A 16864-nucleotide genomic window follows, 5' to 3' on the forward strand; every position below is an offset into this window, starting at 1 on the left:
CTTTGGTTTTTTATTTAAACTGTAGTAATATTTCTGCCTGAATTTTGTGGGACCTTGGAGAAAATGTTTGTGGTTAACTTCTTGTGCAAAGAGAAGGGCAGCAGAGCAATATCACAAAAATACAGAAATTATTCCATTTTTTAATCCACAAACATAAGCTGTCTGGAAAGGAAAATGGTAATATATGAGCAGCAACAGCGCTGTTGAAACAACCAAAGACACCTATACAGACATTTGGCTTTTATTTTTATAAAAAAAAGATCAGATTTATTAGTGCCAATGTATGTTCATAGTAAGGAAACAGAAACTAAGCTAATCTGAGTAGCAACTTACATCAAAGGATATCAAAATAATATTTGTTGTAAGTGAAACATAATACTTCCTTTAAACTTCACTCTTGCCAACTAGAAGTCCTCGTTATCTGTCTATGAAGCCTTTAAAGAAAAGTTGCTACAGTCAAACAGGGTCCTGATAGAACTTGGCACATAAAGAAACAATTCCATTCTCACTCATACAATACCTCTCACTCCCTTGGAACACTCATACATACAATACTTAACATAATGCATATACATTACGACTAAAGCCACATACGGCCTAAAGCACATATAATATCTCAGATCTAAACATAACATATCTCTACATCAGAAGCAGGTCACTGTTATTTACAGTAGATGATCTCGCTCTGCAGATGGGGCTTTTGCTTGAAGATCATTTAGTTAGTGTACGTTAAGATGTCCAAGTCATTTAACTATTTATCAAATTAGAGGTGTATCTACAGGAAGATCTGTCTGACCGTGTGCAAGGATTCTAAGGCAATAGTAGTAGTTGTTCCACAGGACTAGCGCTGCCGTTGCAACCCACTCTCCCTAGGAGCCATAAAGCCTTTCTTCTCCAGATGCAGCCAGGTGTAGTGAGACATTCACGATCTGCAAGCTGTTGGCTCAAAAGTCTAAAACTTCTTGGTTTGTTTTTGCTTTTAATGTTCATGGAATAGCACCATAGGAATTCACTCTTGATAACAAACAATTCTTGGGTCTGGGGTTTTTTGGTTTGCTTTTGTTTGTTTGTTTGTTTTGTTTTTATACCATCACATATACTCTTAGTCCCAGAAAAAAAAAAAGTTCTTTGGGAAACCTCTCTCTTGGATACTACTGCAGCTTCATTTCTGAGTAGCTAAACCAGGCAATTAGCTCATTCACAAACAGGTCCGAAGAAATAAAGCTTAGTAGTGGTTCCAAAGGTACTGCTGAAAACAAATTCAGTAGGAGGAATTTCAGATGACCCTTGATTATTTCTGTTTCTCTTGGATACAGATTTTGATTCAGAACAGGTTTTCATCTCAGTCTCTATGTTCAGTGCAAAATAAGACCACATCATCGGAGATAGCTTACTTAACCAGTAAACCAAACATTTTCAGATGCTTACACTGTTCAAATTCAGTCAACCAGTGATGACTGATGTAACAGTTCAGACGTCTCAGTCATTAGTAAAACAAAATACTCTAAAGATCAGTTATGTTTCAGAAGTAGGATTTTCCAGTTTCAAAACACTGATAACCTGATATGACAGACGAATTTGTAAAAAATACAGAACAATGCAGGAAGACCTTCCCATTTCATCTCTTGATTTCAAGTCCTTGTACACACCATACACAGGATACAAAGTCAAAGCAACTAGATCTAAGGACGGCATTTTGAGTGTGTGACCCGAAAGAGCTTTTTTTCCTCCTGGACACCATACAATTGTCAGAAGGAAGAACGGTCTGCAGGGTCACTTCCCCTGAATGCAACTGATTGAATCTGCACGCATCTATGAAAAATGTCAAACCGTGAACAAAAGCTTTTATATTTTCCCTGCATGCAAAGTTCTTTCACAAGCTTTGCAGAGACAGTCAAGTATGGAGCCTGCACATCATCATCTTGACTATTCCACTGGGTTAGGTGACTTTTATCTATTTATTTCAGTCTCTGGTCTGATAAGTCATCATTTCAACTGAACTCATATAAAACAATTGTGCTAATAACCTCAGTTTAAAAAAAGAGAAACCCTTTTCTTCCTTTCCATTGTACTTTCTTTCTCACTCTCCTTTTCTGTCATAGAGGTTCTTGCGTTATTTTTTGGTGTGCACACTATCTGGATATTTTATACTTCTGTATCGTATATGAAATCCTTTCTTGTTGATTGTATCATCAGTGTGAAAGTGAAGTAAAAGAGCTTCCCCCGCTGAATAAATTTCTTCTGGTGGCTAAAATAAAGAAACAAAAAACCAAATTATCTGTCCACTCTGTGTATTTATCCCCTTCATCACATTTTTTTTTTTTTCTTATGGATATTTCTCTTTTTCTGTTGTGTCTTGTCAGGTAATTCCACCAGGTATCACATGGTGCTATCAGACATCACCAGATAAAACGCTTCTATCTCATTCAGCTCTCAATTATAGGCCAGGAATTTCTGAGGCAGACTGAGGAAATGACAGCCTAAACTCCTAAACGCTGGAGAGTCAGCTTAAATCATGATATTTGAATTTTCATCTGTTGGCAGAAGTTTGGCAGTTATCTATTCTAACTTTTTGCTTTTGAATTAACATGCACTCTTTCAATTTCAAGCTCTGGGTCTGAAAAGCATCTTTTTGCACAATCTAAATAAATGTGCCATCATACTTTCTGAATCTGATTTAAACTCTCCAGTTTGTATGGCATATCTCTGCAATGCCTTTTCATGAGACAAAGAAAACAAAGCTCCTCGGTCTTTTATCCTTCCCAGATAGCTTCTATAGCTCTGCTGGAGTCATGTAAGTGACTGGCCCGGACCATACACAACACTCTAGGTTTAGACAAACGAACACCAGGACCTATTTTACATCTTATTCTTCATAGCCCTCATGATGGTCTGTTCTATTACTGAAGCACAGTGATCAAAAGTACCAGCTGAACAACCAAATCATTTTTGAGAAGGTGGTAATATATACTAATAGCATCTTTTTCCCACTTCAGTTTGCATTATTTTGCTTTCAATAGCTTCTCTATTTAATTCCATCTTTCCTATATGGTCTCTAAAGCCATTCATGCATATCTTAGCGGAATCAAACCAAAACAACAGCAAAACCCAACCACTCTACCACCCCCCACAAGAGCATAGCACTCCCCCCCCCCCCCCCCCCCCAAAAAAAAGTCAGCCCAAGGTGGGGCCATTCTCCACTTTGCTGCCCTCCTACTTGTTGTAAAAAATAGGGCAACTTGTGAAAAAAAGTATTGTTTTGTGTAAATTAGTAGATGCTGACCTCATGTAGCATTGCCCTTTGAATATATTGCCCACAATTCAGTGGTAGCACCTTTCCTGCATCTTTATGTCATCGAAAGTGCACAAAGTGACCTGGAAGTGCATTCAAGCCAGCTTAGAGTTATCTCACCTGAATGACTGAGATGTTTGATCCAGCACTGTGGCTGAATCAAAAAAAAAAAATCACATGTGGTTAATTAAGAGCTCCTATCATCTTATGCAGAGACTTTCAAACCTTTCACATAGGCAGAGTGTATGTGTGAAAGCGTGTTTGCATTTGCACACATACAAAGAGTTCATGCGACCTGTGGGATCAACGCACCACCTTTTGCAAGGCAGGCAGCAACAGAACAATGCAAATCTAAAAGGAGAAACAGCATACATCTTTTTCAGGATGTCACCTCCATGCCTCATAGTTAAAACATGTCAGAGATGCACATGGGATGAACAGGGCTTTCTTAAGGCCCATATTAATCAAGCAGTTTAGGATCACTTTCTCCCCTAAGATCAGATTTAAGTAGTAAAGATGAGCCTATTATAAATGCTTCCCAAGAGCCCCTCCCCTGTAAAATATGGCTTCTGCATTCAAATTGAAAGAATTTTAATGCAATAATTTTCAACATCACTGCATTTCTCTCCCTGTAAGGGAGAACGCTGCTAACTTTTTTTGGGGTGCTGACACTAAACTGTCAGCAATGTATAGCTTAACATAACATTACAATACTTTGGTCAAAAACTAGATAAGAATATTTATTGTTGAAAATATTTCAAGGGAATGCTTGTATGACAAGCAATAATAAAAATAAAAGCCTGAAGCAGATAATCTAGTATCTTCATTATAAGGTGTAGTAACTGAACCTTACGCCTTCTTGAATTTTTCCTACCTCTGCCCTGTCTTTCTCACTCTTGTCCTTGTGGAAGGAAAAAAAGAAAAAGTTTAATCCCTGGCTACTTACCCCAGATCCACAAAATCGACCAAGTCGCAGAGCTGTCTTATCATGACCATTAAAAAGTTCCACGTAGTCGTAACCACAGTCTGCCTCTTCTTCAACCTCGAAAGTCTGGAACATTAACTCGACTCGATAGCTGCGCTCTGCCACCAGGAGCCAGTCACAGTCTGCCTGGACCGGATAGTTGTTGTCGCCGAACTGAGCATGCGAGTACAGATCTTTGGGCTTGGTTTCAGCTTTCAGCCGACCACCACACTCTAAATAGAGGAATTAAAAAAAAAAAGGATGAAGATGCTTATCCAGTGCAAATTAGCATTTTCTTTTCACAGATGCCCAGCTGTATTCAGGCAGAGTGCGCTTTCATGCCACAAGCAGATCAATCAAACAAGGTGTAGATTGAAGTAATACACAGTATGAATACAAATCCATCAATCTGAGTTCCTCTGTTTTATAACTACAGACAGTTGAGCATATTTCATGATTTTCAAGTGAACAGGGAACACCAAAGTTATAAGGAATGTGGTTCAAGTGGTAGGACATGCTTTGGGTAGGTGCTGGAGAGGTAGGTGCCTGTGGCCAGCAAGGCAAGTGCTTTAAGCGAGGCATCCACATTTCAGTGGTGACATTTCCACAGGGGTTAACGACACCGTTTGCAAGCGCCAGAGGAGGATCAGCACTAGCACACTTGTAGTCAGCAATCCAGTGCAGAAGTCTTGTGTTTCATAGGAGCGTCAGCTTAAACCATCATCTGGTGTCTGGAGAGCCAGCTCAACACTAACCACCACAGCCAAGCCTGCTAGTCTGTTTGCTGCACATTTGTGGACACAAATGGGTCTTTCTATACAAAAGATCATGGCTGGGAGTTTCTGTGCTACTACCAGAGAAAACCTTGTAGCTGAAAGTCTGCTCTTAAGGCAAGTCTCGAGCAGGAGATACTTACCTTATGCCAAAGCGATAACTACAGTATAAAACTCTATTTTACACAGTAGCAAAATGTAGGTGGGTCTTTAGAGATTGTTTATAACTACTGAAGAAGTTCATAATTTAAATATGAATTAACTTTACTGTTTAGTTGAATAAGCTGCTCTTTAGCCAGTTTGCTGGAGGACAGAAATTGCTAAAAATGCACTAAACAAACAACCCACCACCACCACCACCCCCACAACCAAAACCAAAAAAACCAAAATCCAAAACCCAAACAGTAGCTAGTACTTTACCCTTTCTAAATATTTTCAGCACCTAGAATTAAAACTAGTATTCTATCCTAAACAGTCAGTGAATTCAGCTTCTACAATAATTTAAATATATAGGTGTTCTGAATTTGCCAATTAAAAGTCTATTACAATGCAACCGACAACAGATGGAAATTTGTACTTAAACAAACAAAAAAAAGAGCATTGTTTATTATGTTTCTAAGAGGTGGGTGGAGGCTTCTTCTCTTTACGGTACAAAGATTTCAATGAAAATAGCGCAATTTAGTTTTGGTTTCTCATTAAGAAAAGGCATCCCTTACAGCACCTATAAAAGCACCCAATGCAAATCAGCTTGAACAGAAACCTGACATTCACAAGTTTAAATTAAATTCTTATAAACAAATAAGTAATTCGATTTGCATTTTTATGAAATGTAGATACTGTAAATTGGTGACTTTATAATAACCTGAAACAAATTGCAAGATTCAAATATTTCCAAGCTTTGGTGAAGAGACACTTTGAATTTGACTTCAGCGCCATGGACTCCACGCACAGGAAACATGACCGACTGCAATACTGCATTGTGAGGAATCACATTTCAGCTGGGAATTAATGACAGTGAGACGACCAAAACCTTATTTTTAAAAATGCGTGGTTTTTGTTAATAAGGAATTGAAGGAACCAAAACAGGAAATATAAATTATGTAAGCAGACTAGTCCATTATGTATGATCTGTGGTTCAATCTGAAATTTCAACATTTTTTCACTTTTAGAGAACAGATAGGACCACATGATAAAGAAAATTTGTCAAACGAGATAGCTCAAACAGTTCTCATTGGTTTTCTAATACACTAATTTTTTTCCCCCTTATTTTTTCCTATTCTTAGATTCACTTATTTCCCTTTTTTTTTTTTTTTTTTTTACTTGACTGTTCCCAACATTAAGAATACCTCCCTGCTTCAGACACAGAACAGCTGCTAAGAAGAACATGTTTATTGAACTGTCTGCATTTCTTCCCTCTGCTTGCTACAGTGGACACAAGCGTAAAGGAAACTTGCAGCCATACTGACAACTGTGGAAAATGGCAATTCCCTTTCCCCTGTCCTCCTCCTTATATTTTAGGATAAAGTATTGATTTTTAGGAATTACAAGTCAAATTTTCAATTCGTTAAGGTATAAGCTGTAGTGTCAAAAGTCCATCTCCAGCCTGCACGACGCAGCGCTGCGTCAGGCGACGTGGGCCATGCTGTGCTGGGTGCAGGGAAGGGAGCAGTGCCGCACAGCACCACTGCCGAGCAGTGACACCAGCACTCGCACCGCTGACCACCCAGCCTGCTTTCCACTGCGCACGTGTAGCTGCTCCGTTGTAGGTGTGACGTACACACCTAACTGTAAAGACATATGCCCAAGTTATAAAATGCTGTTGATCTGACAGCTTTTGGACACGTTTATAGATCAGCTAAAGAACAAAACCCCTCTCTTGTTTCCTCACATTTCTAGGGGCATTTAGGCTTCTTACAAACTGAAGACCAAATCAAGCCACTGTCTCTTGGCTGTTTAACAAGCTGGACAGATGGAAAAAGCTTAAACCCACGCTATCCGAACTAGGGAAAGAAGATTATAAATTTGATTCAGCATTGCCAAACTGAATTATTGCAGTCATTTTGGAAGCAACACAGGATCTGGAACTGAGCGACATCTGAGACGTTCAAATTTTTCAGACATCCTCCCAGGGTTGACAGATAGGAACAGGACCCACAGCAGACCTGCAACCTCCTGCAACAGTGGCTGGAGGCCAGGCACCATAAACGAGGCCATCAGAAAGGGGACTAGATGCCTGTGTAAGGGCAACCAAATCACTTCCTGAGCAATGACGTTTAATGTTCTCAGGAACATTGTTACAAATTCCTTCTGGATGGGTTATGCCTTTTCTGAGAAGGGAAAATGTAACAGAATCTCTTTCTAAAACTATGTTGCACTTTAAAAAAAAAACATTTTATAAGTTTTGTTCCACCCAGGGAAGCCTTTTGATCCAAACTTTTTTTTTTTTTTTAAACTTCATTGCCTCTGCTGGCACAGTTTTATCCCATTTTCTGAAATATTAAATGGTAATTTGGAACTTGGATAGTATCTCAAGCCAAAAAGTGTCACAGAAGGGAAATCAACATCATCAGGATCTGCTAGAAGAAGCAGCCATTAAATCATGAAGATGCCAGGAATACAGCAGCACAGACCTCTTTGGGCATAGCATCCAGTTACTCTTTCACTGCTGTTGTATTACACAAGTTCTTCCGTTATCAAATTTTGTAACCAGACTATACGGACACATGGTTTTGTTTAACAATCTGCACATATTCTTGAAGAAACAGAATGCACACATCATTTTGCCTCAGAATGTCCCATGCAAAGAACTATCGAGGATGATTAACTGAAGTAATTGCTGCTTAGGACAAGGTGACTTTGAAGAACAATCAAAACCTTGAAAGCTGACAACACAAGACTCTTGATCTGCTACTTGTTGGACAGATAACCAAAAATGTGTCCTTCAGCAAACTACCTTCACTGTAATACTAAAACACATACCCCTACACCAAAGTGGTACCACAAAGAGAGCCCTCCTCAAAGAGCATGCACAGCTAACCAGTAACATTGCATAATCATTACACAGATCACCATCCAGTCAGTGTTAGAGGGTTGGTCATTAACAAATTCATGTTCATTTAATCATGTATAAATCCACTGTGGAAACTACCAAGGTGTGCTAGCTCACCTAGCACCCAAACTTGCGCAATTTTTTATTAAAGGCAATACCTCCTGTTCTTAGACTTCTCCATTGATTTTGCACACTGGGTAACAAACTCATTTTTGAGATGACACTTGTACTGAGTGAGTTCTGCCGACGGGTCAGAAGTGAAGGGAGTAGCTTCCTTGGCCCTCCCTGTCTGTCTGCACAGCTGTGAAGGACTGAGCACAACCTTGCCTACTTCCATTGCATACCGTCAATTATTATTTGCTAGAAAAACTAAAACAAGGAAATACAATCCACTGTTGACACACTTGTTAGAGATCTAGTCATTTGCATGTGTGTCCAAAGCACAGAGGTGAAATTCCCACAGAGCATCTGTGCTTGGCTCAGGATTGCAGGGAAAAGCTGCAGATCCCAGTCGTTCCTCACTCAGTCCCCACCCCAAAGCACATGCCGGGGATGCACCGTTTCACTTGGCGAGCAGTTTGTGAGCAGCAGTTGACAGAAATACATGTTCTCTCTTAAGGAGGCAAACTTTATAATTTTTACAACTTCCTTAAAAACTGGGCAGATTTTATTCTTCAGACTTTCTCAGGAAAGCACTATTACGCACACTAAGAAAGTTTTTGCAATTAAGGTACAGAAAACACAGCAGATATGAGGGAAATTCCAGCAAATCATAACACAACTAGCAATTTTGGTTATTTTTTTTTAATTGTGTAGCAATTTTACAATTAAATTTGCTACAATTGTGTAGCAAATTTAGAGGTTATGGGGTATACTTTTGAACTTCTTTCACACAGTGATTCTTCCAATTCTGCAAATTGAAAATGAGACATTTATCTTTTTATACCACCTGTTTCTAATGAGTTCTGCCCTTTAACTATTTAACCTGAGGTACTTTAAAAATTAGTAATTATTACCGGTTCTATCTACTTTTCCATCTAAGGGAAGGAGTTACTGTGATAGGGAAGGCAAACAATGGCATGCTTGTACAAGAAGATTTTCCATATGAAAAAGTAACTGAACTAATGGTAGCTAAACTTGTTGCTTTGGAGGCCCAGATGATGCTGTGTACAGTTCGTATACCCTTGCCTACTGTTTGAATTGAAAGGGAAATTAAGTTAATAAAGTTTTAGAATTATTCTTAACAAAGCAGAAGGAAAACAGAGAAAATTCTAACCCTGATATATGAGAATTTGTTAGCTGAGTTACACATCAACTTAATGAATACTCTGGGTAATATCAAATTGTATTAACATTGACTAATCACATTGATTACAATCTTCTATTAACAATTGCTGCCTGTCAGTAAACCTTATCTACTGGTACAGATATTTATAAAATATTTTATGCATTAATATTTATTGCCAAATACTTAATGTGTAAGAATTAACTTTGGAGAGTAAAGATAGACTTTCAAGCTGAAGAAGAAAGCAAACAAAAAAACCCAAGCCCCCTCGCCTTACAGCAGGCACTAGAACTTCAGAAACTCAGCACTAGGGGCCACTCTGAGCCAAGCAATGTCGGGAAATAACTTACACACTGAAAATATCCCAGGAAATCTATTAATTCAATGGCAAAACACTGCTTTCAATTTCAGTGATTTTGCTAAAGAACAAAACTAAATGGTAAACATGAATATTATATTCTTAAGGTCTTAAAAGAGAGCCTTCAGTATTGTTTTTTCTTATTCTCCTTTGACTTGCCTTTCCTTTTTAGCTCTACAGGAATTTAACAGCTGTTTACACAAACCCCAGACTTTTGTTTAAGTTAGAACAGGAAAGTAATGGAGGGGCATCACATGCCCCAGGGAAGTATTGCCATTACAAATACAAAGAAAAGCTACTGAATCTTTTACAGAGTAGTGGCATGAATCCTAAGAAATATCTCCGATTGTCTATGCCAGTACCTTCTTTTTCTCAGATTGTTTCAAAATCTTTTAATTGCTTACCCAAGAAAGAGAGAGAGAGACAGAAGGAGAAAGAAAATATTAGAGAATACTTTCTGCAACCTCAGACTTACTGTTCTTAAGGTCTCATTAGATTTAGTTGTAACATTATCTTATCTGTTAACTCATGCCATTCCTAGAAAAGAAATGCCTGAGTATCTTCCACTAAAGACAAAGGAGAAGTTACTAGTAAAGCACATCCCGATTTTCTGACCTGTAGAATGCGTTGCTTGGAAGCCTTTTCTTTGAACTGATGCATCAGAAATAAAGCGGAGAAACATTTTGTTTCCAGTAGCAATAAGAGGATCTGGTATCTTATTGCCACATAAGCGTCCCAGAATTGGTGATTTTTCACTTTCACCATCAAACACTTCCAAGTGGTCATAAGCACATTCTTGATGTTGTTCTATCTCAAATTCATTGAAGGTCTGGGGGGGGGGAAAAAGGCAAAATGACTCAATGTAGTACTGTGTTTACTGTACTTACGTGATACATATGTACTGTTAGCATTTTTCACAAAACAAAGTAGATGCAGTTGACAGATTGAACATCACTGCCCCTACAAGCCCGTAGCTTTGAGTAACATACAGATTCTGAGAAAGCGGAGAAACAATTAAGACAGTGAACTTCAAGACAGCATCATCCTTCACATAGAAAGGCATTAGAATCTTTATAGCTAATGAATATCCATAAAAGAATATTAAATCTAGAATATGATGGCCTTTCTGTTTGCAGGATTATTCCAAATTTCACAGAAGATTCGAAACAGCAAAAAGCAGGAAATTATTGGTTCCTCAGATAGTTGAGGATTGACTAAAATATCTGTAAAACATAATGCACTCCCCCCCTTTTTTTAAACTTACCTCACACTGCAACTAAAGCCTTTAGAACGACCATTCCACATAAACGGTTGTGCATGAAACTTGTATTTTCTAATCTATCTAATCTATTATCTATTTTTTATTATTACAACACTAACAATATGCTTTCCCAAGAAAATTCAAATTGCTGCCATAGTCTGAACACACACTAGGGCTCACAAACTCTACTTCAGGCTTCCCAGGGAGGTGGTGGAATCACCATCCCTGGAGTTGTTAAAAAAACTTGTAGATGCGGTGCTTAGGGACATGGTTTAGTGTTGAACTTGGCAGTAGTGCGTTAACAGTTGGACTTGATGATCTCAAAGGTCTTTTCCAACCTAAATGATTCTATGATTTCAAAACTGTGATGTTTATTCTACACTTCAAAGCATTTATCTTGGTTTCTGAGCTCCTACGGATTCTCAGTCACTCTTAATGCTCATGGCAGCTTTTAAGGACAAGTTTGGGCCTACTAAAAATTCTAAATTGCAAGTGCAGAGCCTGGTCAACTTACTTTTTAAAACTTTTGCAATTTAGATTTCTCAAGCTCAGTATCCAACCAAAGACATGTCCAAAAGTTGTATGCCATACCCTAGAGAAACAGAAAACACATACAACTAATACTTGCTTTTCAAATGTGGATGAGTGTCCGCCAAGACTGGACTGGTATCAACACATTTATTTCAGGGGGACATCTAAGAGATTTCAGATAAGATTTTTTTACCAGGGCAATCTTTCAACAAGGAACATAAAGCCTGATATATGGTAATTTCCTCTCATGGAAACACTGAGAAGGCAACAAACATACACATCTTCATGAATTTTCAGGAATAACCTACAAGTTAAGGTGAAATTCAAAATCTGTTTTGTTCAACAAAACAGCACAAAAACAGTAATTACAAATGCTCCCATGAGCAGTCATATAGCTGACTGCTTATGAAAAACCCCACCCCACTAAAGAATTAAGAAGCAATAATTAGAAAGAATAAAACTGAACTCTGAAATACTGAGCAAATATCATCGTTATGCATTCTGTCTGGTACACCAAAGGAAATCTGACCTACTGAATCCCTTGTAATCCAGCCATTGGGAAATGTGATGGTAATTTATATTAACAGCTGACCTAAAGGAAATATAAAGAGCTAACACAAAGTTGTCTGCCCAAAGAACCAGAATATTCAGAATAACAGTTTTGTTCTGTGAAAAGTGAAGAGTTGCATGATGCAGTGGACATAGGTTCATCTCACAGGAAAGTTTGGGGGTTTATATTAAGGGACTGAATCTGCAGAGGCACTAAAACCAGCTGTACAGCTGTCCCTGCTGCTGCTCTTGAATTGTAGTCAGCCATTCTACTTCTATGGTGCCAAGTATGTGCTGTCATTTATACCCAAGTAAAATCTGATGGATTAAAAAACAAACAAACAAACAAAAAAACCCCAAAAACAAAACCAAAAACACCCCAAAAAACAGAAAGATGAGAGACTAACTGTAATGGAGTTAGTTAAATATAGAATTGATTCAAGCCAACTTGGAATCAACAGGAGAAATAGATATGATCCAAGAGCAGCCTGCATAACTTAGTTCTCTTTTAGAGGAAAATTGTATCAGTTTTGTCCCCTTCTCAAAAGTACAACAAAAAAACCAACCAAACAAACAAAAAAATCACTCTCTAGGAAGCACTTCTCATCATGAACTGTAAGATACACCTATTATTTTTAACATTAGACTTATCACTGGGAGTCCTAAGCCTCCAGAGGGACAGTACATGATATATTGGGTCCCACAAGGAAAAACAGAGAAAGTTCTAAATCTGTTGTGATTCTCGCAATTATAAAGAGAATCAAATGAATTTTTTTTTTAAATGAAAAGTAGATCTTAATATGAATTCTTTCAAAAGCTCAAAATGCCTGATATTTCAAAACACCCACAGAAGATCTCAATTAAAAAAAGAAAATGGTCAGTTCCCAGCCCTGGACTAAGAGCAGGCTTGAAAGAGGAGAGCTGACACAAACTTTGTGTGAAGTTGAACGTAACTAATAGTTGCTGCCAACAGAGCTCACAGATAATTTAATAAAGGTGGTAGTCTAATTAAATCACACTCCATCTTCCTGGGACAAATACTTTTGAATACCTCCCCCACCATGACTACAATCCCAATTTTGACTGACTCATTAGTGGGGACAGTATTTAGAAATGTTACATATAGCTTCTGAATGTCCAGCCCTTTCTATCTATAACGTCCAACGGAGCAGATACGTTGCTGGCACTTATGGATAGCTGCCTGAATGGGACGCTTCAGTCTTGTCTCGCAAACATCTGGCTGATTAGCTCATGAAAATCGCTCTTTCTGCTACATGCATTTCCAAAGTCATCTTTATCCACACATTTCATTTAAAAATTCTGAAGTGCATACCCATTTTTTTCATAGGCTTCTTAGTAACACCAAATGCTTAACTTTAGCCTTCTCAGGAAAAGGCTTTTCAACAATTATCAGAGTGAGAGCAATCACAACAAAAGATTAGTTTCTCTATACACACCCCTCAAAAAACAAAGCACAGTCTCATAATTCATGTGGTTTGTTACCATGAAGAAACCAATTCTTTCTTTGTCCAATTTGACTAAGTAAATTGTGAGGAGTGAACTTAAATACAGTGTAGAAGTCCACGGAAAAATATTTATGTACAGTGGAAGTATGGTATTGATATGTCATCTTGCTGTACTAGACAGACCTTAAAGATATACACACAGAATTTAGTAGATTGACCCTACTGGCTTGCACAGAGAAGTGCATTTCAGACTCTAAATCATGGAGGTATTTTTGAAAATTCTATCTAGTAAAATTCTGTCTGATTTTTCCAATTTCACTGGCAAAAGCCAATTAAAAAACCTTTTCTTTTAAAACAGACCATGTGATATTTCACTGAAGAAATCTGAATGCTGAAATTTTGCCAAAGTACTGAAAAAAGCTTTCACAGTGACATGCCCATGCCTGGCTGGCTTTGGTTTACTCAGCCAGGCTGAACACTTGCTCAGAAGTGGCAGTAGGAAGGCTGCCTGGACCAAAAACCTGTTTTTCACCCTTTGAATGGACAGAGCGTGCACACCACTCATTTTCCCACACACCACCCAGAGCAGTTTAACCATTTTACTTCTGGTGAACAGGGACCAATACACGATCCTGCACCAGCACCAGTAACCGGGGTTTTGGTTTTGGCTAAGGTCAGCAGTTACGAGATGACAATATCACTTTCATCCCTGCATCAGTATTGGCTATTGCTTCCACCTCTCTGAAGCAGAGATATCTCTCTTCAGAAGTTTATTTTCTCCAAAACGTTTGTTGAATAAGTTTATCAGATTTTAAAATATGTTAAGGCCAGCTTTTGTTGTGGCTGTGCAGAGTACTCTGGCTGAAGGAACGCTGGGGAGGAGCTCAAAGCAGAAAAGCGCCCTGATCAGGTCTGTGCCTCCCGCATGGTGCAGAGGCTACGTAACCTCAACAGATCTCCAAAGCTCTCTAAGCTGTGCTAGCCTGTCTTCAGCCACCAGCACTGTCCTCAGCCAACTGGACACAAAAGTCACTTAGGTCTACTTAGGCTGCTCTTCTACATATGTTAAAATTTGGAGCCACTTTTAAATAAGTCCAGATTTTTGGGTTTTGTATATTCTCTTCCTCCCCAAAAAGTACAGAACAGAAGCACAAAAGGTGTGTTCAGAGGACTGTACTGTTCATAACTTCTGATTTTGCTTATTCTATATATTGGAGTTCGCATAAATGGCCTTTGCCATATTTGTCAAAACTTTGTGCACATTTTATGAATTGCAACAATGATATAGTAAAATCTGACAGGAGAAAAGTATTCCTACTGCCTTTTGCTGTCCAGAGTATTTACAATCACCATAAACTTAAATTCACAGCTGTGTGATACTGAGCAGCCCTAGCAGGCCAGGAATGGTCAGGAGTCAGCAGGTTTTTAAAACAGTTCACTTCTGGGCAGCAAATGGAGAGTAAAGTTTAGTAACAGTTCTGTATCATTGAGTAGCCATTTGAGAAGCAGACTGGGTTGAACAGAAGAGAAAAAGGATGAGCAGGCAGAAACTCACCAGTTTGACCCTCTGCCCTGGGGTGGCACTGATTTCCCACGTGCACTCCTTTCTGCTGGGATACTTGTCGGGCCAGTTGGGACTTGTGATGATGCCGTTGGGACTGTGGATCTTCTGTTCACACTCAGCTGTGCCAACAGTGATAGCATCAGTTAGTCTGGGGGTCTGCATTCAGAGGTAACAGAAAAGCTCTTTTTTTGTCAGGGGACCCGCTGAAGGGAAAGGACCCCTTAGGAAGGCAGCCAAACACGCTCTTCAGTGTGTGCACCATCATGTTCTTCCCCTTTGGCACACTCTTTATGGCAATTAACCCGGTACGCTTGTTTACTGATTGTTGTGAAACATACACTGCCGATTACAATGGTGGCTTTTTCTAATATTATAAAGGAATATAAATAAATATTAAAATTTAATCAGATATTTTGCTATTCCCTTCTACATACAAGTAAGTATGAAAATCCATATTAGAAATCTTGCTACTCCAAATAGTATTTCTTGAACTATTTCTTTTTCTTTCTTCTCCTAATTTTCATAATGCAGCTACAGAGCAATCATTTTGATTTCTAAGCCACAATTTCTAAGGACATATATACAACTAGAGAACAGCTAAAACTAAACTGTGAGTATGTACCAAGGACAGCTTAGTCATTCACATTGTAACTGAATTACTAGTAGTGCACCTCCGTAAATAAATACGAAGAACTAAAACTTAAACAAGTCAAGAAAGAAACTAGTTTCGGTTTTGTATTTAGTTTTTTTGACAATCTCAAATTGCTTTACAAATACCACAGAATTATTCAACAAGAATCTTTTAGAGTACACAAGAATCATTCCAACAACAGTGAAAATGCAAATGCTTCACAAAGGGCACATCTTTATTCACAAATTAAATCCATGCTAGAATACAGCCTTGTAGCTCACATAATATTGCAGGCCTGAGGTTCATTTGCAGATAATCTAAATTCTACTTAAGCTCCAAAGTCTACTGTTTTCTTGGAGGCAGCCACACCTTGAGACAGCAAATAGGAGGAATGATGATGCATAGGGACTTGACTGGAATTTAGATTGTCTGAATATGTCCCCTAAAATAAACCCAGAAAGGGCAGATACAGTTTCAACCTGACTGCAAGGAAACTAACTGCCACTGACAGGAGCAAATGACAACTTTACCAGGTTTCTCTCCAAAAACTCTATCCCTGTGTTTAATACATGATTAGGTAAATACGCTATCACAGCTTTAAATGTTCTACACCTCACAGAACTATTAGAAGTAGCACTCCCTGCCAATGATCCCAAGTTTCCAAACTGCATGCCTGTGGATGCTGGGGATGGAGGGGATAGGAAAGGGGGGCTGGGGAAGCGTTTAAGACCAAAAGCCTAAGCCCCCATTAGCAAGATCTTTTCCTTCCCTTTCTTTTCTTTGGCCAGAGAGCTGCAGAGAGTTTCTGTAAGACAGTTTTATAACTGACCATTCAAATAGCTTACTACTTACCCTCCTTGCAGTCATGTTTGTTTTCGTGCAGCACAAATCCATTTCTGCACTGGCAAACATAGCTTCCTACCGTGTTGATACACTCGTGTTGGCAGCCACCATTGTCCTTCGAACACTCGTCCTTGTCTAAGAAACACACAACAAGGTCAAGTGAGCATCAATATTAGCAGTAGTCCTTGTTACCAAAAAAGAAGGTTTAGCACAGTGTTTGAGTCCAGAAAAGGATAAGCTAAGGCACAGTCACTCTTCTTAGCATGGCAGTTTTATGGTAACTTAGTCCTAGCCGCAC

The 16864-nt window shown here is 38.7% G+C and overlaps 1 protein-coding gene across 2 annotated transcripts in view; it reads right to left on the minus strand.

Moving 5' to 3' along the window:
* Window positions 1-225: 225 nt before the first annotated feature.
* The window catches only part of TLL1 (tolloid like 1), a 139881-nt gene continuing 123242 nt past the window's right edge, over window positions 226-16864 (minus strand). For both annotated transcript variants that reach the window (XM_056355300.1, XM_056355310.1), the window contains 5 exons: window positions 16576-16701; window positions 15084-15211; window positions 10337-10550; window positions 4239-4489; window positions 226-2248 (listed from right to left, as the gene is read on the minus strand). In XM_056355300.1, the coding sequence (XP_056211275.1) occupies window positions 2114-2248; window positions 4239-4489; window positions 10337-10550; window positions 15084-15211; window positions 16576-16701 (854 nt within the window). In that variant the 3' untranslated portion in view covers window positions 226-2113. The remainder of the gene's footprint in view (window positions 2249-4238; window positions 4490-10336; window positions 10551-15083; window positions 15212-16575; window positions 16702-16864) is intronic.

This window comes from Falco biarmicus, chromosome 1 (assembly GCF_023638135.1).
Source record: "Falco biarmicus isolate bFalBia1 chromosome 1, bFalBia1.pri, whole genome shotgun sequence".
Lineage (NCBI taxonomy): Eukaryota > Metazoa > Chordata > Aves > Falconiformes > Falconidae > Falco > Falco biarmicus.